Source organism: Dromaius novaehollandiae, chromosome W (genome assembly GCF_036370855.1).
Source record: "Dromaius novaehollandiae isolate bDroNov1 chromosome W, bDroNov1.hap1, whole genome shotgun sequence".
Taxonomy (NCBI): domain Eukaryota; kingdom Metazoa; phylum Chordata; class Aves; order Casuariiformes; family Dromaiidae; genus Dromaius; species Dromaius novaehollandiae.
In genome coordinates this window covers 66202504-66227510 of record NC_088130.1, presented here as the reverse complement: position 1 = coordinate 66227510, position 25007 = coordinate 66202504, and the positions used below count along the sequence as shown (strand labels likewise).

The window sequence follows — 25007 nt, the reverse complement described above, 5'->3', positions numbered from 1 at the left end:
GTTATTTAAGAGAAAGATCTAAATCGAAATATCTTTGGTCTTACATCTCATAAACCCAAACACCCATGTACATATGTACACACACACATACACACAGACTTTATCTTCAATCATTACATGCCCTGTCTTACTGGAATAACTGTAATCTGTGAACCTGCTCGTTAATGTATTTCTCCTGGCACCAGTCTCAGTGGTAAGGCAGTTCTAGTACCCCTTTTTTTCAGATGCAACAACTGAGATAGACACAAGGTCCAAAGCTAACCAAAGTAAGGCTGGAGATCAACGGAGTTCAAACATGCCTTTCAGTTGTCCAGGAAAGACCTGCTTTAAGTACTGGCTCTATTAACCGCATGACACACGAAGGTGACACTTTCATCTCCCCGACGTCCTCGCATTGTAGCTTGCTTGCTGTCGTCTTCCCCTGTACATTCATTTTCTTTCCATGCTAGTTCTGGCACTGGAAAAATGACTAGACTACCAGTGCAACTCTGGGGAAAACTCCTGTCAAGGAGAAAACTGAGTAAAGTGCTGGATAGTACTCAGCACGCCAATTCATTTCATCTCAGAACTTTTTCAAGGGCTGGTGCATAATGATATAACCGGAATAGTTTGGGCATTTTAAGGACTAAGCAGAAAAAGTGGGAATCACCTTTGCAAATCATTAAGAAAAAAAAAAAGTTTTATAGATATACTGAAAATCCCCCTTCTCTGAAATGAATTCGGTCCAAGTCAGACACGCAGCCAGGGAACTTTCAGCTCCAACCGTGCAAGTTGCCACAGCCCAAACAACTGGATCAGGGACTCATCATGGGAAGTGACAGGCCACCTTAACTGTAAGTGAGGTCATCAGCCCCATCTAAACACTTTCTTTGAAATATATCTGCGAGGGAATAAAAACAGGATGGCAAATGAATCAAGCCTAAATAATCCGACATATCCTGCAATACCCTTTGCACGCTCTTTGCGACTCCAGGAAAAGCCAGGAAGCTGAGTAGCACCTCTGCTTCCGCTCCCTTTTCACCTCCCCTCAAGAACAGAGGCTTTCAACCTCATTATTTATATTAAGGCAATAATATTAATATAAATAATGGGTTAAACTCTTCCCATGTCTGCGCTGTCAGCAACACTGCCTTGGGCCAACCATTGCCCGTCTGCCTTCCCAAGCAAGCGAGGTCAAGCATGGGCAGGGCTGGCACATACCCTGGCCATGGTCCTATCTGAATAAAATACCTAATCCAGCATGAGCTTCAATAACATCGTTTTCCAACTTCGAGGGTCTTTACCCAGCAGCAGCATCGAAGGCCTTTGGCTGCCAGGTTGAATAACAAACACCTGCGCGTGCACACCAGTGTACACCCCACCTTGCTCGCGAGGCAGGCCCCGTGCCGGGACGTGTAATCCTAGCACACCAGCTGCCTATACCACTAATCCAAGGAAAGGGTCAAAGAAAGGGACGTATCCAGCGTTTGCTTTGAAATACTCTATATGGAGATTTTTTTTTATTTATTTCCTTTCGGTTCTCACCCTTATTTCCTCATGTGCCTTTCACACTCAGGCCACCAAGAGACTCAAATAGGGCTGCCTCTGATGTTAAACTTCTTTGATATAGTCCTTTGAACTGCATTTTGGAGCAATTGAGGTGTGTGGCGGGGAAGTATAGGCAAAGCATTTGTTTGGAGTAGTGAGTTGCTTAAATACTTCTGATTAGGTAAAAACAATTGCAGCCATTACTTGGGACAGATAGTGGCAATTCTGAATGAGATCAAATCTTTTGATATTTTGAGGTCAAAACCAACTAATAGTAGAATCAGGTAATGCGGAGAAAATCAGTCATCTTAAAATTGCAATCCAGGAAAAGACTCTAGATCAGACCTGCGCAGGTCAGTCCTCACTAAGGACACTGTCCCTGCCTTTGAGATGGAGATGGTTGAAAAAGTGGAGCAGTCTCTAAAGGACATAACCCTGCAGGAGTTACACAGATGAGCACGAAGGCAGAATGTGGCCTTCCCCTTGCTTAATTTCTTTATAAAAGTGGAAGGAAAATAGTAATCTTTGTAATTCACATATTTATAGCAAAAGGCTTATCATCTCAACCCTGAGGAGAAAAGAGTAAATTCACAAGAATTACCCAGTGAATTTGCCTCAAAAGGATTCCCTCCCCATCCCTATTCTTATTATTTTTTCTCTGGTGGTAGATTATTTTTCTAATAGGATTAACATTACCCTCTTGGCTTCTGTGTAAATGGGTGAATTCACCTTGCCATAAACTGTTTCAGCTGGAAGAAAGAGACGAGACTGCTCAGATCCTTGAGGTTTAAAAAAAAAAAAAAAAAAAGAAAAAGTCTCCTGATGGATTAATCTTTCCAAAAATAAAATATTCGTATTGGCATCCCTGATGATGGGAACATTCTTGATAAAGGCTGTTCCAGATCCAAGTAGTTAAACTTCAAGTAAAAGGTTTTGGAAGGACTTAATGGGACACATAGCTCTTGCCTTGCTATTCAAAAAAAACCACCCTCAAGACTCAGCACTTGCAGAAAACTCCTCAGATGGACCGGCTGGAAACTCCCTGCCACACCACTTTTTATCAGTTCTGCACAACAAACCCATCCCCTTTCTTTTTATTCCTGTTCTATTGTGGTGGGTGTTGCTTTCCTGTGACCCATTGCTACCAGAAGTGGCTTCATTTCAGTGCCAAGAGAAATGTAGAAGAGTCCTTCGGGATGAAAGGTAAGGTAAGAATAGCAAGTTATTCCATCAAGTTAAAGTGCAGGTCTTCCAGGGGAAGATGACCATTTGCATTCACGCAGTTTGTCGTTCTGGTGCTCCAGGAGAGATGCTTCTATTCTTCTCCAGGCCCTGCCTACCAGTTTGTAAGTGAACTTGGGGCTCAAGAGGAGAGTCTAAATTACACTCCGAACGCATTATTGCTCCTTGCGCATTGCTATATGCCATCAGAATAAAACTGACAGTGCTTTGAAGTCTGTAAACTGATTCCTAGGTAACTGCCTAGAGTTTCTCCCCTCCCCGTACTCCAAACAGCTTTTCATTTGATGTTCTGGCACAGAGCTAATCTGAGAAAGGATCAGAAACTCGAAGCTATTGACAGTAGTGACAGGAGTGTCTCAGCGTGACAGCTGATTGAGCCCATCTCCCATTTCACTGACAAACTCAATTGCTCCAGTAAATCGAGTGAAAGTCAATACAGGCAGCTCCTGCTCAGGCCTTGTGTGCGTCCCCCCTCCCCAAGCCCTCATGGGGGCCCCTCACTGCCTCAACCTCCTGCAGCAACCAGCTGAGACCCCGGGTAACTGCATGCAGCTAGCGTGGGCTTGGAGTTGAGCAATCACCGCAAAGCAGCTGAGGTCCCTCCAAGAACGTGGAAACGCAGCATTCGTCCTGCTGATAAAAAAGCATTCTTTCTCTTCCTTTGCCCCCTTCACCGTTCTTCCTTTTTTTTTAACAGAGACATCTCCCAGGAAATCCAGTTTTTTCCTAAAGACCTCAAGCCAGGATTGCACCGTGAGGACCTGCCAGTTTTGGAGGTGCTGCATGGGCACAGCCTGCTGACTCCTGGCAATGCCCACGTGGCAGTGTCCTCTGAGAATAAGAGAAAGAAATACAGGACTTGTTCCTCTTCTGGCTTTCTCTGGTGGAAATCAGGAATAAAAGCAGGCTATAAGGAACAAAATCTTACAAAGGTAAAACTGGTGTGAGAAGAGACTCAGGCTGGTTGCAGATGGCAACCTTGCGCTGGCAGGGAGCAACCAGGCAATTAAGGCAGTGACTTAACAGGCTTTTTCCATGCTTTAATTGTGAAGCAGGCATCTGCCCCCATGGCCCAGGGTGCCTGTGGCTTACGGCAAGCAAACCACAAAGCAGACGCAGCAACAGGCGAGGAGAACCTGAAGTTGTGCTGAAAACTGCGCAGGGATAAGGGCTACCCGGTGAGGAACATATGCAGGCTACTGTTTGCAAATGGAAATCAAATAGGTTGCCATTACCAATAATGAAGTGTGAGGTTGGCGTGGTTTCTGTCTCTCAGATTTCAACAGGGTTTATTTTTATAGAGGCGGCTTCCTCGTGCAAAGTGTTGGCAAACACGCTGCTGGCAGGGAGGCGGGGAGGGGGGGAGAGGGGAGGCTGGGGCTCCTTACGGAGGGCACAGAAACCTTTCCCACCTGCCGGGATGGAGCAATGAGAGACGGCGATGGCGCTCCAGGAGGAGAAAAGTGAAATTTCAGAGACACACACGGCCAAGCTATTAATCTTGTCGACGAGAGGAGAAGTGAAGACGCAGGAGCAGAAGGAGGGGAAAGGACAACGGTGCTGAGCAGGTATCAGGTGCTGAGAAGGAAGGGTTAAAGAGGGCAAGGTGGAAGATAGAGCAGAGCTAATGAAATACAGGCTCTCTGCTGCATGGAGCCATATCACTGCAGACACCCCCATCTGTACACAGACCCCCCTCCCCAAAATCTTAGAGCATGTCGAGCATTGCCTCCACTTACCCTACCCAGCATATGGCTGAGGTCACAAAAGCTACACTGTCCCGCCTGCCTTAAAAGAATTTAACCTAAACATTACAACACCTCCACCCCGCAGTTACGCTCCGGCGCCAGGATCAACACGGAGCCGGGCTGCCAACTCCGCTCCCACCGCTGCTCCCTGGCAGCTCAACACCGAGGGGCCGGAGCATCCTGCAGGCTTCCCCAGCCTCCCGGCGAACACGTGTGCCTCAAACCAAATGACCTCATCTGGACCGGATTGAGCGCTCCGAGGCAAAATAAATACGGCACATTGGAGCTGGCAGCTATTTTCAAAGGTTTAAGTTGGGTCCCTCTCAATTTTCACTCAGCACTTTATACATTTTGTCCGCTGCAAAATGGGAGCATTTTATATTCCCAGCTCCGATACATATTTTATGAACCTTCAGAAAAGCTGCCTCCTCTGCAGTTAATACTTTGGTTCCAAAGTTAACTGGTTAAAACACATATTAATAGACTGGGCATGAAAAAAAAAAAAAAAGGGCAGGTGAGAAATGCTGGGGGAAGAAAAATAGCAGCAATGTTTAGAATGGCTCTGGAGCCAAGACAGCGAACCTGGTCATTTTAATGGGACCACCCAAGCGAGTGAGACCTTAAGCTCTTACTCACGTGTGCTCTGTTCACTACAATGTAATTCAAAGTCCAGAGGGGAGTTAGAAGAAGTAATAGTGGGGTTTAATAAGGGCTTAACAGATGACAGAAAGTACTGAGTTCCCAGCAGAGCTCCTTCCCAACTTGCCAGCAGAATATCATGAGATCTCCAGTCCGGTTCAGTAAACATAGGAGCAGGGAGACGGTGCTCCTAGAAGAAGCTGTCACTGTCTGGGCCTGCCAGAAGTCACCTGTTGTTCATCAGCTTCTCCTGAACATACTGTTGTGGGATTTTTCTGCAGGTGCGTAACACCACCTCCTCTGACCATGCTCTTGACTTCCAAAACAAAAGAACCAACAAACCCCAAAATCTCTTATGAAGCCTGCCTAACAGAATAGCATTTGAGCTTGTGGTATTTTCTCTAAAAAGCAGTCTATACTGGAAGCCTTCCTTGTTTCAGAGTCATTACTTAATTCAACACCGATCCTTCATATGCTATGAAAAGTTTGGCTGGGTTGGCTGCGTCAGGTCTAAGGTTCATTTCCAGGTCACTATTAAAGATATGGCTGGTGAGGAAACTGTATTTATGATGCTCTAACTGGCAATATAACACAAATCAATAAGTAATAAAGGAAAGAGAAGTTTAGAAAGCCACCTAAAAATACAAGAAGTAGACGAAGATACAGCAGATCAGCTGAACACCCCAAAGCTGAGTTCTTTCTTAGACTGCCCTTCCCATCGCTTCGTCCCCTCTGGCTGAAGCACTCCCATCAGCAAAAGCCTTTCGTTATGTTTAGCGACGGCATCTAGAAGGACAGCAGAACAGTAATATGTAGCATTGGCTGTATCACTAACCGCTCACTCTGGGATTACACCATTTGTGACCTAGCCTCTAGGAAAGAGGATGATTGATGTATAACAGCAGAGGAAGGAGGAGGGGGACAGACGAGAGGGGGAGAAGACAGCAAAATCTGGTGCCCAACATGAAACATTTAAGCCCTAAACTTCTGTGGGAATATGATCCTACCCTGCAGTGTTGTTATTTTTTTGCTGTAGAATTAAAAAGAAGGACTTTTCCCAGTGTCACTGCAGGCCACGGAGGATAAATCCAAATGACAGGGCTTAAGTTATGAATATGGGGAATTAGAGATGAGAAGTAAAGCAGCTTATAATGACTCTCCCATTTGCTCTTTGGTATACGAGCTTCAGTATTGATTTTGAAATGCCCTGTCTTCATCCTAGCACCTCCTCGAAAACGAAGCTTGAGAGAGTTTCTTCACCTAGCAGCCTCTTCAGCAGGATTTGATAATGATAGAAAGGGCATGTAAAAGCTTTCGCAGGCTGTTACTCAGCAGGAATTATTCCCTTGTTTTCTAAGTCTAGCAGCTTGGATCTTGCAGCACGGGGGAACGCAGAGCTCGGGAAAGCCAGCCAGCAGGCCAGGGTCCTCCTGTGCGCACAGCAACTTCGGCAGCCTCAGGACACTTATTCAAGACCTGACCCATAACTTCTATAGACACCACAAGTGTCTGAAACCAAATGGAAACTTTCATACCACCTCATCACCTTGCAACCCAGGGCATAGCGAGAAGGATGGCGAACTGGAGAGGCTAATTTTATTGCCTCTCCTGACCCCAGCTTTGGGGTAAGGCAGTCACACTTCCTACCTGAGATTTGATTTTGCAAAACATTTTGAGCTCTTTTTAAAGGGCTTGACACCAACTACCAAAATGTTCACAACGGGTATCTTTGGTGGAACAAAGCACAGACCCTGATCCCTCAGAGCTTTTCCCTATTTGCTAAGTGACAACATCTCACAGGTACAGTCTAACGCGTCCCAACAACAGAGTGAAACAACCACTGTGAGAAAGAACTCACTTTCTTAAAAAAGATAAGACTAGGAGGGAAAACTCAGATGAAATAAGCTAAATTTCTAGGACAGATCAGCGTCAGAGAAGGAGAGCCGACTTCCCCGCGTCCCGCACCAATGCACAGCTGCTAGGCTGATTCTGCTGCCCTCCAAAAATACATAATTACTTGAGGAAGGACAGGGTGGTTTCCTGTGGCTTTTCATTTTCCTCTCCATATTTTCTCCCAACAAAAAAGACATTAATATTCGATCATTCCTGCATGTAAGATACAGTTGCTATAACAGTTTGCACTTAACAGCCTCCAGTTGTAGGCTAAATTGATGACACTTAAAATGTGCCCATGAGCCATAGCAGAATGATCCCATTATAGCAGTGCCTTAGTAGTGTTGTGTTAGTTAAGGTTATGTTGACTGGTTTTGAGGGTTTATAACCCAGCTGTAAATATATTCTGCAGGCTGGAACCAGTTGCAGAGGGGATTTAGTCCTGCAGCGAACATATGGCATTTTCTCCTACGTTAGATCAGATTTTTGCCTGGTTCTTTTTAAGATATGACATAAAGAAAGAATAAAACATCACTCTGTCAAGATGCTGTTAGGAACTATGCTATATTTCAAGACGGCGTTAACCTACCTCAGGCAAGGCCTACACCATCCTAATATCTGAGTACTCCCCCTTCTTTAACGTGAAGGATATCTGTGCTGATTCCACTGTTTTACAAATAGAGAGCTGAGGTCTTACAGGAATTAAATCACATGTCTAGTTGTGTAGGAAACCTGTGGCAGACTGAAGCACTGACGGGTACACTGACTCAGTATATGCTGAATGACTTCTTCTCTCACTGAGCCTTATAGAAGAAAATTGTCCTGCTATACTGACTTTCAAATTACAGATTGAACATTTTCTCCCCACACCATTTTTTTTTCCTCTCAAAGACTGCTTTAGTTAGAGGTTTTTTGGTTTTGTTTTTGTTTTTTTCCCCGCAGAGCTTTCTAAGTGGCTTCCAGGAGGTAATGGTTTAAAAACTGACGTTGACCCTATAGTCAGATTTTAAACCCAAGGTACACATGCGTCTTTGCCACTAATCTCTTGCCAATTCAGACTTGTAGACACAAATAAGAAATTCACCAAGTAGGATATAACAAAGAGTAAAGAGATATAATTAACAAAGGACTGTTTAGATGGAGAGACGCAGAAATACTCTTATCTGCATGGTCAATTCAACAGCAGAGCAGGCTCCCATGAGAAAGTCAGCAAGAATCATCACCTGAGTTGCAAGAAAGCTCAAATGAACAAAGACCCAGAAAATACTTGGACTATGTGGAATATCCTTGCACCACCCAGGCCTTTGCTTAGAAAATCAAATTCTTTTCCATGAATAACTAATGTTTTAATGGGACATCTTCTGAATGCAGACCAACTATATAGGATGCAATACCTGACAGGTGACCTGCTGAGATTCAAGACCTGAATTTCATCTTATCTTGACACTTAATCTGGGATAATGTGAGTAAAAGATGGGTGCAAACTATCTCCACTCTGCCTGGGTCACATTTTACACCCACGCAGAGATGACCGTGAAGTGCTTCACAAAGCTGCAAGCATGACTCTCCAAGCAATGAGCTGGTCCTTCCCTACCATCTGCCATCCTCCACGAGACCTTTGCCATTTTCTTGCACCTCACATCATCACTGCTTGGAGCAGGCCATTCAGCTTGCATGAACCTCAGAGCAGATGAGAGCTGGATTCATGTGGCATCTGTTGTCTAAAAGGTGGCTGACTGATATTAACCCTGCCATGATGTTTTCACACTTTGGCATCTGCGAAGAGGGGAAAGTAGAACAAGAAGGAGATGCAAAGGCAGCAAACACAGCAAGAGTTGCAGAGAGCGATGGGAAAAGATGATCTTTATTCAGCCAGGTACAGACCAGAAGCCTGAGTAGAGGTGCTAGCATCTCCCCACCCTCACAAATTGTGCGTTATGAGGAGTCCTCCCTGCTAATATCTTCCTCCCAAGAACTGGGGCCCAGCATTTTCTCAAAGGGACCAGTCCAAATCTTAATGTCCAAAGCTTTTTTGCCCATGCCGTTGCCTTTCTATCGCAACCACTCATACGCACGTTGTCTCTGCTCTGAGTCTTGCAGGAGCAGGTAAGCTGCTAACGCAAAACCGCTCGGGGCGGCTCGGCAGCGCACAGCCTCTCGCCTCCGATTCGCTCTCCCTCCGTCCGTACAGAGAGATCAATGAAGACAACAAAATAGTTATTAATACTCCCTTGGATTCCAGAGCCTGAAATGACATGAGACAGCATTTTCTTCGGCTGCTTTAGCTCTCTTTTACCACGCTCACGGGTGTTTGCCTTTGACAAGTATAAATGACCCTTTCAAAGTCAGGACTTGAGGCTGACGATGACAATTGATAACACTAATTTTTTCATGTGTGAAGCACTTTTCATTCAGATGGCTCTCAAATTGCTTTTTAAAACCGGCCGGATTCACTTCATCCAGCACTGAAATGAAACTACCTCCGAGATGGAACAAAGGACCTATCAATATAAGGTGGCTGTACACAGCAATTTAGAGCAGGAAGCGAAGAATAATGTATCCCGCTGAACGCGCGGGGTCAAGTCAAGTTGGCAGAATACATTTCCTGAATTAGAATCTCAACAAAATATCCATCGCCAAAAGCCGCGTACTCCAACTCAGGAGGGAAAGTGTCATGGGATCATGCCTCACTACAAAAAGTCAGAGCCCTAAGTCCTACCTCTCTAGCAGGGGCAGAACACCATGCTGGGGCAGACGTTCAGAACCGACTCTGAAGAAAAAACAATTTACTGACCTCCATTTCTGGAGCTGTTCCTGCAAAAGGGCACTGTGAGTTTTTTGGTGGTTCTTTTTCCCAACCACCCCCTTCCTGTAGAAAGGAAAGAGTCTATTTAACTTCAGTCTGCACTGCACAGGAAGCCCAACCCATCTGGAAATGAATATGAACTGTAAGAGGAGACCACAAGGCGGGAAGCTCTTTAAGTGAGTAGAAGACTATTCATAAACTGAGTGAGAAAAGGAAATAGGCAATTATAAAAGGTCATTAGAAATGTCAGATTTCCAATGGCATTGTATGAACAGAAGTGTAACCCACCTCAACACACAGCCATTACAGCTGAACTTGCAAAGGACACCCGTAACCTCTGTCTCTTTCATTCAGAGGCCTACATCTGGGAAGTTTCTTTCATAACATGATACCTCAAAAACTTACATAAATCTGAAGAATGGGGACTTCTCCATACAACCTCCATTTCACAACTCCTTCAATTCCACAAAACAAATGAACAAAACCAAAAAACTCCCCAAACCATCATCAACACAGATGCTTAGCACTATTTTCAATGATTACCAGGGTACAGCTGCTCTGGGAATTTGGGAGGTCCAGAGAAAAGCTAACTGGTGAACCTACCCTTCAAACACGTCTTGTCCCAAAGTCAAATACCACTGAGAGGAAGCAATTTCAAGTTTGCAAAAAAAAAGTTTTTGCAGATTAAATATTCTACAGTGCTTTGGTTCACCGGGGGGATTGTTTTCCTCATGTGGCACCACCAGTGGCAAGTGAATTGTGGTGGGTGTATGGATAAGCAAAAGGGATCCACTTCATGGAGACCAGCGCTCATGTCGTGGGTGGAAGAAGCTTTCTCCTGACAGCAGGAGCAAGATGCAGAAGTATTATGTGACTGAGGATTTTGCAGAGCAAAAGACAAACAGTGGCATCAGTGTAATGACAGAGCTACAAGGGCTGCTTTTAATAGGTGCTAGTGCCAAAAAGGGATGCGTTTATGAGTGACGCTATATGGAATTGCTGCCTAAGATCTCAGAGGACTAGGCTGGGTGACTCAGGAAAGTCCCCTATGATCCTGAGTTCCTTGCATGATCATCTAACGTGCTTCATTCAATGAGAGAAGCATTTTTAAGGGTGCTTACTGCCTGGACACCTCAATTCATGCCCTCTCTCTTTGTATTTTACTTATTGCTTCAGCTTTTCATAACCTGTGCAGAATCCAATGATTTTTGAGCAAGCAGAGAGTGAAACTCTGCCATAAACTCAGAGCAGGAGACAGCAGATGACAATATATTGACTCCTTCTCTCCCCTCATTCTTTCCTGCTGCTTTCTTCCACCTGTGTATTTCTAATGGTTAGCCAATGCTTCCATTTATTTTTACTCCTGTTATTTCTTTTAACAGAGAGAAACATTAACATCGTGGGGGTGCAATCCAGGCTTGCTGATGTTGCAGCGCTGGCTGCCAAGGGAACTTAGCTCCGACACAGTTCAGTCCAGGCCAGTTAGCTATTTAAAGAGGTGGGTTTATTTATATACTTTTTACCCTCCTTCCCTCCCCCATATTCCCTCCCCCTTTTTCTAAGACGGGAAATTACCAGTAGCCCAGAGCACGTAAAATTTGACAGCGGTTTACCAGATAATTTGTATTGGGCCCTTTGTCTTTGCTGTTACTTTTATTCTTCAATAAACTCCTTCAACCATTAAACAATGTTACTCCCACAACAACTTTGGCAGAGATCAAAGGAGTGTGGCAGGTTTGCTCCAAATTTCTATTGCTACCCTCCAGGTACTGAAGAACTAGATGGAGACAAAAGAGGTTTTTCTTTCCTTTGCTCTGTTCTAGAAGGTTTTTTCCTGGATTTCCATACAGTCAAGGAAAACATTTTAAAAAGTAATTAAGGTGGCTTTTTTGAGGTGGGGGTTGGGGAGACCAGTTTCAATCCAGCACTTAAGTCATTGTGCTTTTGCTGAAATAATGATGACGTCCATTAGCAGCGGGGTCTTACCTTCTAAAAAAAGAGCTTGTAAGACTAGGAAAACTACAATATATCTGAATTAAATTACTGTCTGCTGTCAGCAGATCTCTGGTGTCACAAGTGGTCAGGGTATATACACAGGCCTGCAATGCCAAGTCCGGTGATGGGGAGAGAGAAGCTGGACTTCTCACAGCTTGGTGCATGAAGCAAACACTGCTGCATTTCTCACCTGAGCACCAGGTTTTTTCAATAAATCATGAAGTCCTGATAAAGGTGTTTGATTTGGGGGACATCTGTAGTCTCAGAGAGCCAAACCCAAATCAAGTCTCTTCAGCTGCTGAAATCTGGTGGAGCCACTGCACTGGACATGATAATCTTGTCCTAGTAAGGACTGCAAGGCTCTGGCCTCAAAGTGTATCAGGTTGCAGTGGGATCTACCCAAATTCAAAAAACAAAGCAGACAAATAAAAAAGCATCTGAGATGTTACGTCACTCCAACACTGAATTCAATCTTCTGAAGAAGGAAAGCTCTCAGGAGGCTTCAGGGGAAAGGAGGATGTTAGATGAGGCCGAAGAAGCCCACAAGGGAAGCTGCCTATTTCATTTTTGGAACGTGGACCATGTGCGTCTATTTTTAATTTTGAACCAAGTTCCTCTGCCTCCTGCCAGAAGTCCTGAGCACTCTGATGGTGTAACGGGAGCAGTGGCCCAACCATTCCCTAATAGCTATTACTTCTTAATAAAGAGCAGCACTTAGGCAAGGGATGAGGTTACTGTCGGAGGGGTCATGATTAATAATGATTAATCTGATCCTTGCCCACATGAACTGGATCCACCATTCACTAAATAATTACTTTGCAGCGTGGATACCATTTCCAGAGGAGGCATTCATTTATCATATTAAAACCAAAAACAAACACAAGGAAGGACAGGAGGACCTGAGCTCTTAGTAACACTTGAATTGACACAAGCCACCAGAAAAGCTAAGCGAAAAGAAAAAAAAAAAAAAAAAGCAAAGGAAAAGAGCAGTTAAACATTGATGAGCTGCCTACCTTTTGGGAGAAGCAGGGAAAAACAAATAAAGCTAAACCCTGAGCAGGCAGAGCCGCATCTGTTGAGAATATGGAGCTCTTTGCTACTTCTAGTTCTCAACCTTAAACACACCTCCAATATACACATTATTTGTCATCCCACACGTTTTTTCCCTATTTTAAAATGACATTTTGCCTTCCTCAGAAAGTACCGAAATGACACAGCTGAAATTGCTCCCTGGGAACCATCTTCCCGGCTTTATGTTAATATACTACCTCGCACAAGGAAATCTTAGTCCCCGATTGCCATTCTTATGCAACAAGGCGCTACAAATAATAAGCAACGGTATAATAATTTACGGGGAGGCATAAATTACTGGGAAACTAATAACCACTCTGAAGGGCATATATGAACCTTGCAATTACAGTAGGCCGTTTGCGGTGCAGAGGCTTCGTGCTGCTGCCAGGAGGTGGCCGCATTTTGGGACTCCTCTTAGACATCTCTCTCTACCAAACCAAAGCTTTGTCAGGACTATCCACAGCAGAGGAAGAAGACGGAGGACAGAGGCCTAGGCCTTCGGTACACTAGGCTGTATATCTCCCAAGGTTACTGCACCGTGGAAAATATCCAGCCAGATAGGTGCCTCTGGATGCCAGTCTCAGGGGAAAGATCACAGGTCGAGGAGGTTAAAGTGCCTTCTCTTCCAGAGGCACGCTGGAGAAACGCCAATAAATGAAACCCTCAGCCATGGAATCATGACTTGGTTTAACTAAGGATTCTTTTTTTGTCAGGGTAGTGTTTCTAGGACATTTTGCAAGCCTCCAAATTCATTTGAAAAGTAAATTACAAGAAAAAAATTAAAACCTTTGCAAACCATCATCTTTCACTGAAATGTAGATGGTTAGTCCTAAACCTTTAAATAGTCAATGACATAAAAGCACATACCCATTTACAACCACATTCAAGAAAATGACAACAAACTAAGTTGCATTTGCACAGAGGGAAAACACAAAACAAGACCAAAAAAAGAAAAAAAAGTCCCGACAACAATAATGAAGGTAAATCTTTAAAACAAGAGCGGGGGAGAAAGAAAAAAGACCTCAGCAAACAAAACTAAATCCAGTGCACTGTTTTTCCCCTTCACAAAGTGAAACAAGCTGCTCCTAAAATAATGCTTCCTTGGTTTTCTGGCAATTAGTGTTCTGAAGGATTAGCCTACAATCATAGGCGAGTGTTTGCCTTTCCCAGCCGATGTCACCATAGAAGTCTGTGTTTACCTACAAGGCCCAGGGGATAATTTATAAGCTGCGCTGAGCTCCCGCGTTCACAGGCAGATGTTCCACTCTTGCCACCCACCCTCCTGCCCTAACTTCTCCATCTATGTCCAGTCCCCTGAAATACTGACAGGATCCCATCAGAGGCATGATAAATGCTCTTTATAGCCTCTGGATCCAGCATTCGCACGGTAGCTTAAGCTGATTCAGCAAAAAACAGATACTTAGATGGTCAACACATCACCAGATACCAAAAATTAGATTTCAGAAAGCAACTGAATGCAAAGAATAATTTATCATGGTCCCAGAAAATATTAAACAGAACGGTATTTTTTTTCTCCAAAAACTACTGCCTGCTGTATAATTAAAGTATTGCCATCAATTAGTTTTATGTCCAACACGCAGCGTTTTGTAAAACCTCTCTCCAGTCCAAATGTTCCCATTTTATTTTTAATCTCCACTACACAGGATCAGTGGTCTGACCCTGCTCTAGCCCTCTTGTAAATCAAGGGCAATTCAACCAGCATACAACAAAATACAGAAGTGTAAAACTGGTAAAAGATTTTTTTTTTTTAATGAGCTTTCTCCTGATGCATTAGAACCTCAACATGAGAAAATTAAGATTGTATTTGACACAATGGAAAACTATTCTTTAAAGAAAAGTAACATGAATCCTTGTCTCAATGGTGAACTGGTAGTATGACCCATGACAATGAATTGGTTATTTTAAAGATACTAATTTTAAAAAATAATTGAAGGACTCAGTCTTACAAAGCATTGATAAATGCGACTAGCATTCCTCACAACAGAGCCCACTGCAGGATAAACAGATCTGTTTGCACGATTGAAGCCACTCAGATCTTCTTAGATCGTAACAAAATGAGGCTCAGAGACATCATGATTAGTTATGGCTTATGAACACACATGCTGAAAACAAAAAAAACATTCTTCCTCCCAAGAATTCAGCCCTTTGCCCCATCAGTATATTATCTGGAGTTCCTGGAGCTTTGTGGACACTGCTCGAATCAGTTTGAGGGCCATACTTGCTCCGATGGGTTGTTCACAAGCTGTACTAGCGAACAGCCAGCCAGTGGTTTGACATTTGAAATCAACTGCCTCACACCTCCAAGTTTCATAGTGGTTGACCCAATACTTACAAAATGTTTCCATTTCATAAAATGGAAATCAAATTTTGTTCCATTTTAAGAATGAATGATCTCTGGATTCAAACACTGCTTAGCTCCAAAGCCAGGAATTGAGCAGACCTCCGGCTGGCTCTGGGTCTTTGTGCAGGCCACGTCACTTGCACTTGCTCAACTCTACCAGCAAAACTCTACAGTGACACCAATTTGACCAATTTTAGAAGAAGGTGATGTTCCTTCTGATTAATGAATATTGAAACCTGGCCATCAGTTTTCTGTTTGTGAAAAAGTTTTTATGTGCTTATAATTAGCAGCCTCAATAAAGAATGTTCTTTTTGGTGGTGCCATTTTTGAACAAAAGCATGTAATGAATGGTGCATTTCTCTGACTATCACACATCCAGACAGCTACAGTATGAGACCAAAGGTTGCAAGCATTTAGCCAGCAATGAAGTGCAATATTCTTTAAGAAAGGCATTGCCCAGAGTGGATTATTATTAGGAAACAGAATTCATGAATAAATAAACCAGATGGGAATAAGTTAGGCCAGGGCATTAACAGCTCCTAGTGCAATGAATCCTTGATCTTGCTTGAGGGTTTTTCTACGAATGACAAATTTAAAAGCATTAATGTAGTATCTTTGTCAGACATGCCAAAGACTCCATTTGTGTCCAGGAACTCAGATATGCAACAGCACAGTTCAAATCAATCAAATGTTAACACATTCTTTTATTTCCACCAGTTAAGGTACATATTGACTGACCTGATCTGAGTCTTTTACTGGAGCGTTTTTCCCTTTTCTGCAACCACAACTCATGAGCAGTTTTGCATCTCCAATGACTTTTCCCTACAAGAGATAATTCAAGAAAAACATCAGCACAGTCTCAACCATCAAAGTCCAAGATGCTTTTATTTATGACAGGTGGCAGGCGAAGAGAGGGCATTCGGGAAGCTGCAGACTCATCCTGCATTGCCGGGAGATGCCCTGTCCCAGAGGAGTAGCTTGCGTGCGGCCAAGGAGACTTCCTCAAAGGCCAGAAGCAGCACCAGGGAGGTCACATAGACAGGGAGAGGGGCAGAAGGAAAGCAAGGTGTGCAGACGTACACAGAGGAAATATGGGCAAGCCAAGCTGAAAAGGAACCAAAACAACCCAATATCTTCATACACCCACATGAACAGGAACAAGTCTATCACAGTCAGGGAGTGCCATGACCAAGCTCGAGTGACTTGAAGTAAAAGCTATTATGCCAGCATTAATGTGCACCATTACCAAGCTAGTGCTTATTTGCTTGTCGGATAGCTAGGTTTAGCTAAAGACAGACCTACAGCTGTGACTTAGCCACGTTTGGAGAACTGGTCCATATCTCTGCTGGCAAGTCCTTGCCATGAATTCAACAGCCTATATTCACCAAACGCTGCAGTCTGCTTAAGTATACCCTACATCATCATTAAAATGCTAGGGCGAATGGAGATTTCAAAAGAAACAGTCCCCTCACGCTCCCTCTGCCTATAGCCAACAGTCTGAGAAATAACCTGAGCTCAATAAACTCCTTTTCACTCACAACCCATAAGGTTGACCGAGCATAATCCAAGCAGCAGGGTGCCTCACATTAATCTGATTCAGTTCTGAGGATGTTTTGGATCACTTTGGTTCTTCACCAAAGCATGTCTGGAGCTTATCAAATTGGACGTCTTCATAAATCACCATGGTAGAAAGGGGCTCAGATTCCAGATTTGCTCAAAAACTCCTTGAGCTCAAATAGTAACGCAGTCAATTAAGTCCCCCTAAACCCATCATATTTACATGTTCTCCCTCAGAGACACACAAAGACATTGCCTTTTTCCAGACTTCTGCAGTCTCCAGCTGAAAAATAAACACTTTCAGCATTTGCTGGGCAACAGAAGGAGAATCTACTTGTGTGCAGCTTTGGAGAGTAGCAAGATTTCAGCTGGATGGATTTATATGGAAAAGGGGACTACAACATTAGAGCAGTTAATGACTTTAGCAAAGTGGAAACAATCTGCCCTAAATGATGAGGAAGGGAAAGGGCACGATTAAAAGGAATTGCAGCCATTCTTCAATGTCAGGCCACAGCAGAGAGATGACCCTTGGTGGCAGGAATTACAAACAGGAAGATAAACTTCTGATCACCTCGGGAGTCTGCAACCTGCCAGGTGTGGTGAGGTCTCTTATTTTGTGACCCCCAACATCTCAAAAGTTCCAGCAAGGCCAGGTAACATGCAAAAAATACTCTTTCTGCTCTTTCCAAATGCACACTGAAAAGACTGTACCCTGATCTGATACCTCATCAAAATGCCCCAATGCTCGGGCCGCTGATCACACCCCGTCAAAATTCAATGTTTTCAGGGGACTACTTTATGCTGGCAGCCTCTGCAGCTCCTGTTTATCGAAGGTACTTTGCTCTTGCCCCCTTACTACAATCCCTTAGTGATTCAATGTGTAATATCTTAAATTCTAAAACCATTCCCCAGAAATGACTGATTAAAATAAAATGTAGAGTAATCACATTAAATTATTATTTTAAAGATGAGAAACTGAGCTGTAGGGAGTGACTCATCTGTCTAACCAAAGGAGCTTTTTTAGACACTCCAGGGTATCTGAGATACGGCAAGTCTGAGATACAGGAGGACCTAAGGGAAATCCACACAGTTCCTGATGGGCAGCTGATGGACGGACGGGCATGATACCTAGACAAGGGTGTCTATAGTGGCAACAATTGCCTGTGTTTAGGCAACTGGATCCATACATGACTTTCTGGTGGTCACTTGTCCCAGTATCTGCTGCAGAGTCATCCTGTGGGAAAAGATACTTCAGCCTTTTTTTACCCCACAAACTGAGGAGGAGCTGCCATTTTAGACCCTTCTCTGGCTTCTCACTTCTTGGATACACTCCCAAGCAAACTAAGCTCATGGCAAGAAAGGGCAACGTTCTCACATGAAAGAGGGAAGTATTATTAGCTTTGTTTAACAGAGAGAAATTGCAAGATGTTGGCCATAATCGCTTGGAAAATCAAGAGTAGAGGAGGAATCTGAACCCAAACCTTGATAGTTTCTTTTTTCCCTTGACAGTACAAGAAAGCATTTCGGGGGGTGGGGGGGTGGGCATTTCCTTTCCCTAGAAAAACAAATGAAAACGAAGCACTCAACAAATAATCCCGTCTCCCTCTCCAATTGCATATCCACCTCTTTTAATGTGCGTCGCCTGCATTAGCTACTACCTTCACCTACTTTTTAGGAAAAGTCCTTTTATGAACAGATGCCTAATTTGGGGATAGGTGTCTACCATTAGGCAGCGAAGTTGAAAGGGGAGTAAAAAAAAAAAAAAGCATATGGACAACATTTGCAGCCAGTCGCAGCTCCGTTTAAGAGCAGATGGAGGCCTTGTCATTCTGGGGTTTCCTCACATACACCAGGCAGTGCAGTGGGGATACAGAAAGGGGCTTCTGTTTGGATGCTTCTGTCTGGAACCAGATTAGACGAAAGCACGCTTCCCGCAGCACACGCCTTGTGTTACATTAAACATGCGTATGCGACTTCAGCTTGTATTCAGAGATCTGAAACGGAGCCCTCCGGGGTGCTAAGGGTCAGCGAGTTTGGGTTTGTTTATTTGTGTGTTATTTTACAGTTGCTGGGGCCCAAGGAGTTGGTTAGGAAATTTAAAACACCTCGCTGGGACTATCATGCTGAGGTTGCTGCCTCCTAATATATCCCTCTGTCCTCTGTCCGGCAGCACGGCCCCGTGCTCCTGGCAATTTCAGGGCAGGGGGGAACTTTGCAAAGAAAGTCACCGGGGGCTACGGATATTCAGTCTTAATTTACGGAGCCTCATTTTTGGGGCCCTTTACTAACCGGACTGGGGAGGAGAAGTTTGGGAGTAGCGATCATGCAGGCGTGCAGACATATAGTTTCTGAATGCTCGCGTGCCATTTGCTTTGGAGGCAATGCTCCGGGTTGCAAGCCAGTAGGAGCTATGAAGTCCCTGTAAAAAGAGGAGCTTGCTTTGCCTTCTGCTGCCTCCCATCCCCATCACCAATCCCTATCCCCAAAACAAAAAGTGAGAAGGTTCCTCTGTGGGCGTAGAAGAGCAAAGCACACGTAGCTTGTTATCCCACTGCTTCTAATCATGCCAGGGAGGAGTCACTACAGCATCCTCCTTCTCGCGCCACCACCACCCCGTGGGCTCCAGCAGCTGGACAAAGTGTGCAGAAAAAAAAAATAATAATAACAGGCTTAATTATCTCAGCTGCACGGGAGATGGGAGCTGATCCGTTGCCAATTTTAACAGCCTGGCCCCGTGGTCAAGAAAACCCCAAACTGCGTCAAAGCAGCAGTCAGACGAGAGCCGGTCACAGCTCACTTCACCCGAGCGGCTCTGGAGAGAGGCGTGCCAGCACACACAAACCACCCCGGGCAGGGCAGCCCCGGAGGTGGCCGCGAGCCCGGCCGTCGCCGCCTCTTCCAGCGCGGTCCCCCGCGCCGCGTGCATGTGCATTCACTCCTTGCCGGGCCAGCGCGCTCTTCAACAGTGCCACAAGCCTTCAGTGCTGACGCTCACCACCCAAAGCTGGTTCCTTCCCGTCCACATGGTTAAGTGAGCTGCATGAGGGTCTACCTCTGCCAGCTGGGAAGATTGGATGGAGAGATGGGTCCAGATCAACTGTGCTGGGCCAAACATCTCTGAGCTGCCACCAAGTTTAGCTAGGATCTGACTTTGGTGATTCAGGTCACCTTTGCTTGCTAGTGAGCAATGCCCACCAAAAATACTGGGAATATTCTTATCCCTGAGAACCTGGCACAAGCCTTTTCTTGCACCTCCAAAATTCATGCAGCTCCAAAGACCTCTCAGTAACAAAGCTGCGAATCCTGCCAAAAGCGTGATTATGTCAGCAACCAATATCCCCCTCCAGCTTGTCGCAGCCTTTCCTCTAAATTAGCAGATGCTGCTCCCCCTCCCCTTTGGCTATCAGAGGTGTCTGACCTATCTCCATCCCTCCCGTTTTGCAATATCCTGCTAATATCCCACACCACCAGATGAAAACCTGGAGTGCCAAACAGCTGACTGACTTGCCCTGCGTCTCAGAAGAAATCTGTGGAAGCGCAAAGCTTCCAACGCAGACTTTCCAAGGCTTTTAATAGCATCTCAGCTGTTAATAGTATCAGCATAGCCTGATACCTACATAAGCACCACAATCTTTTTTTTTTTCCTAGATCCACAAGCTTTCACCAGGAAGAAGATATGTGCACGTACCCCAAGAGTGAACCCTAAAAAATGGGGCTTGTAGAAATAGAGTTGAGAAGAACAACATATCCAGGGTTTATGTTGTTCTGCTGCGGTCAGGATGCTCCACGAGTCTTGACGAGCCGGTGCCCGAGTGCCTCCAGAAGGGCTTGGGAGAGCGGGAGAGGCGAAGGGGGGAACGCAGGGAAACGCGCGCTGAATCCAAGGTGGAGGCAAGCACAGTACAACAGACAGCTGGTGTTTGGGTGGTGGTAAATCACCCTGAAATGAGCCTCTTCCCTCAGCTCAATGAGGCCGAAACAACAAAGGGAGGCACAGCTTGCAGCCGGACAGCCCGCTAGCCAACCGCAGACACACATGACAGCTTCATTCAGGAGCCCGGAGTCAATACAAAAGCTTCGAAATCAATCCGACATCCTGCGACCTCAAACAATGCGCCAAATCTTCTCAGAATTGGAGCCCCAAATGAGGGGGAACAGCATTCAAGGGAGATCAAACCGCCGGGCTGGCATTGAAAGGGACTCAAAAGGAGAAGAATGCTCCCAGTTTATTAATGGTGAGGTCTGGCCTGCTGCATCCCAGCCGCCCTAGGTTGCATTCATTAAGGGGCAGCGCTTTGCACACATTATGCAGAAAGGCCGGCGAGCCTGTGTGTGTGCGTGTGTGCGCGGGTGCGCGCCTCACTTTTAGAAATCAGGATGTGCCTTTCTGCTCCGCGCCGTTGTCCTCATCACAAATTCCTCCTGTGTGAACCTCAAAGGCTGGTTTTTCCCACTCAAGCGGCTGCATGGGCACAAACACGAGCGCACGCTCGCTCTCGTCCCTCTCAGCCTGAAAAGCATAAAAGACCGCGGATGGGGTCTTCCCGAGGAAAAAACGCAGCATTTCGCATCTAAGCGATCCCCCTTCCCTCCTGGCCATGCTGAAGTCCAAGCAGTCACCCCCTCCGGGTGGGACTGTGCCGTCCGGGGTAATTTCACCTGCAGCATCTGTCTTGCAGCACTGCATGCAAATGGGACCCTTCCCCCCCACGCATGTGGCAACGGCCACAAAAAGGCCAAGCAAATCCTCTTTATCAGCTTCCCTTTGAAGGCAGGTGTAGAAGTAGACGGCGCACACAAAAAGGATAAATACCATTTCCAAAAGTGCTGTTTGGATTTGTCGGTCCTAATTATTTTCTTTTCAGCTGCCACATATCTGAAAGAGTCAGACCTTACACGTTTTCTTCTTCTCAGCTACCCTGCACAAGACAGAGTGTTAGCTTTAGGAGGTCAGACTTGAAAAACACTTCTTTTTTGTGTTGAAACGGGAGTAGATGAAGTGAAAGGGCTGAAGTTTTCAAAGCGGTCTAGAGATTTTGATGCACATTTCCCAGGCATTTTAATTGATGATGTGACAAAATCCAATCAACTTTGCTTTTAAAGTGTCCCATTGATCTTAGAATAGATACGGCTGTAGGTACCAGTAATCTCTCAGATTTAGAGAAACTTAGGTGTACAGAAATGGAAAACAACAACAAGCGTTCCTTAAGACCTAGCAATTTCAACACACTTTATTCTTGAAAGTTGGTGAATTAGTATTAAGGCTTCCACAAAAAACCTTATGCTTTACCCACCCTTTACTTCACTGAGTCTACACTACTACTGCTACAGCTGTGGTCTCCTCAAAGAGCATGGACATGCTATGTATCTCCTCCTCTGAGAAGAAGACAGTTCTGGTTCTACTTCATGAATCCAGATGGCAGAGGGCAACTGGGCAAAGACAAGTAGAGCAGATCTAAAAGACTTTTTCCCTAGCACAAGGTAGAACAGAAGATCAACTGTACATGCAAGACCAGATGAGGTGATACCACAGGCAGGAAGACTGAGGAGGTCCCGGCCTGATTTATCAACAGCAAGCCCCAAAGCCTATCACTTAGCATTCATAGACAGAGGAAGAACCGCAGCTAGGTTGGGTGCGTGCCCAAAGATGTGGTAGTTGAGTGGTAGGAAATAATGGAGAGCTGCAACAATTACTAGCAATGCAGATGAAACACAGCCTGCAGGGATCAGATGGAGGAAGATTCAAGGTTAGGTCTGTTGGTAGAATAATAATGCTGAGATCTTTCACTTTAAACCACATTTTTATTCTCCCTGCAATCACTAAATTTGTTTTACATATCTAGCAATTCCAAATGTAAATTTTTGAAATTCAGGAAAACTGAGTTCTTATTTGGATGACTTTTTTTTTTTTGCTTGCTTGCTTGCACACTTTGAACTCTGCCATTTGAATAATTTAACAATCTATCTTAAATATTTCACCAATAAATCACAGGCTTGTGTTTCTATTTCATGTTACAACTAATCAGCGAAGGAATGCCTGAGTTGGAAGTTAAAATTCTGCTCCACCAAGTCGGTGATGCATAATCATTTCTCCCCAGACTCTCTGGTGAATAAAAACTTCTCTGCAGAATTAACGTTGTATGAAAAGTTCTTTGTGCAGGCACGGAGCGCAACTGCGGCCGAGGATCTTATATATTCTGCCAACAGGACTTCAGATTTCCAGAGCTAATTGGTTTGTAGAGTTTTCCCACCCTGCCAAGTGCAAGCATGGAGCTCACAGCTGAATCACATCTACAGGCGTGTAGAGCCTGAGCTCCACAACGACAGTCGAGATGCTGACAATATTTACAGACCGCTCTGAAAGGCCCTACATGGGCAAGGGACCAGATTTACGCAACCAATTGTATTCAGATTCATGCCAGGTGCTCATTCCCATCAAAGAGTAGAAAAAACATAGAGGTTTCTTGCCAAAATGGGAGATTTTAAAAGCACCTCACAGGTGAAGGAGAACAGTTTCCAGAGAAGGAGCCTGTACCAAGGAGCCTCAAATCTCACTGAAAGTCAATGGGACTAAAACTTCTAAAGTTTCTAAATTGCTTAGGCATTTTTGGAAACTGTATTTCAACGACGTTTTGACGCAAAATTAACACATTTGTGAAAAGTAAGAACAGACCTAAACCCCCCTACTCTCTTCCAAAGTCCCAGTTCATCAAAATGAAACCAGTAAGCCTCACATATACATATATATACATACATATAAAAAAGTAAAAAATTTAGTGCAATTAACTCTTTGTCCCTAAATCACTGAGACACACTCAAGGCAAGACCCACTTTTGTCTCACTCAGCAAAATCCAAAATGCATGAACAAAACGAATAGCTAGCAAGAACTTCACAGTTAACGTTTTGAAACCAAAAAGCAAAAACAAAAGAGAGAAAACGCATGGGAAAAAGGGAAGGGAAAGAGAAAGGAAATAGTTGTAAAGTACATTATTACGAGGTTGCCTTCTATTTTGTTGTGTGTCTACTTTTTACTTAGTTTTGTAGCAAAACTCCAAAATCCAATCTCTTTTTCTTCAAAGAAGTAAATGATCGCTCTCTCTCTCAAATACACACATATTAATGCATATGCAAAAACACATGCACACAAATGTGGAGGCATACACACACATGCAAGCCTACACAAACATATGCACAACTAAAAAGCTTCAGGGGCAGCATGATTCCTCTCCCGCAGCTGGGCTCAGGATCCCACCTCTGTGACAACAGTGAGTCTGGCCTGAGCGTGCCTGGGGGAGGGTAGGTAAGATGGAAATTGGAGACGTGTCCTCCTCCTCCTCCTCGTCTGAGGACAGACATCTCCATCTTTCCTCCCCTTCTGCAGCTGACAAGACTTCCTACACAAACTGACACGGAAACAGCTAATTTAGTGCTTTGTGTCAGGAATGCGGCAGGGTCTCGGTCCCCTGCGCCCCTTACTGCCTTGGCCACGTCGTCCTCACGGCGCGGCCCACGGCAATGGTTAGACTTTATGGAAAGGCTTTGGACTGACGGGGCTTCCAGTGGCCGACAATGGCAAATTGAATCTGGTTTCCCCAAAGAAGGGTCGCCCCTTCCCTCTGTCCCTCAAACACACACACCTCCTCCTCTTCTGCTTTTGTAACTTATCTCCCTGCAAGCTACCTCCCAACAGGAGCCGAAATTAAACAGGCTGCCCATATGCCATGGCTCACTTGTTGTCTGTTCCTCTCACTGCCATCTGGCCTATTTGCTCAGCCAAAGAAGGCAAAAAAAAAAAAAAAAATTAAAAAAAAAAGGGGGGAAGAAGAAGGAGAAGAAGAAGGATAAAGCCAGACACAATGAGGACAAGGAGGGAGGTGATGATGCTGTCTCTCGCATCTGCTCCTTGGCCAGGCTCCCAGATAGATCAGTAATGGAGAGCAGCAGAACCAGTGACAATTAACCCAAACACAGTCCTGTTTATTTAACCTGCTCAGATAGATCAGCTCATGTGCTGCTCCCCTGGCAAGGAGGCGCAGCGCTCCAGCAAGGAGCTTCCCACCGAGAAGAGGAGGTGAAGGGGAGATCCTCGTCTCCTGAACAGGGCTGGAGAAAGCCCACCAGATGCAGCTGAGTGCAATGACTGTGCTGCCGGGCTGCAAATTTCCT

The 25007-nt window shown here is 44.8% G+C and overlaps 1 protein-coding gene across 5 annotated transcripts in view; it reads right to left on the bottom strand.

Annotated features, from left to right (window-relative positions):
* Positions 1-25007, bottom strand: part of LOC112994466 (SET-binding protein) — a 263221-nt gene that overhangs the window by 196944 nt on the left and 41270 nt on the right. For 4 of the 5 annotated variants that reach the window (XM_064500827.1, XM_064500825.1, XM_064500826.1 and 1 more), the window contains exon 3: positions 16022-16105. The exons of the other annotated variant lie outside the window; for it this stretch is intronic. In XM_064500827.1, the coding sequence (XP_064356897.1) occupies positions 16022-16105 (84 nt within the window). The remainder of the gene's footprint in view (positions 1-16021; positions 16106-25007) is intronic. 5 annotated transcript variants of the gene reach the window in all.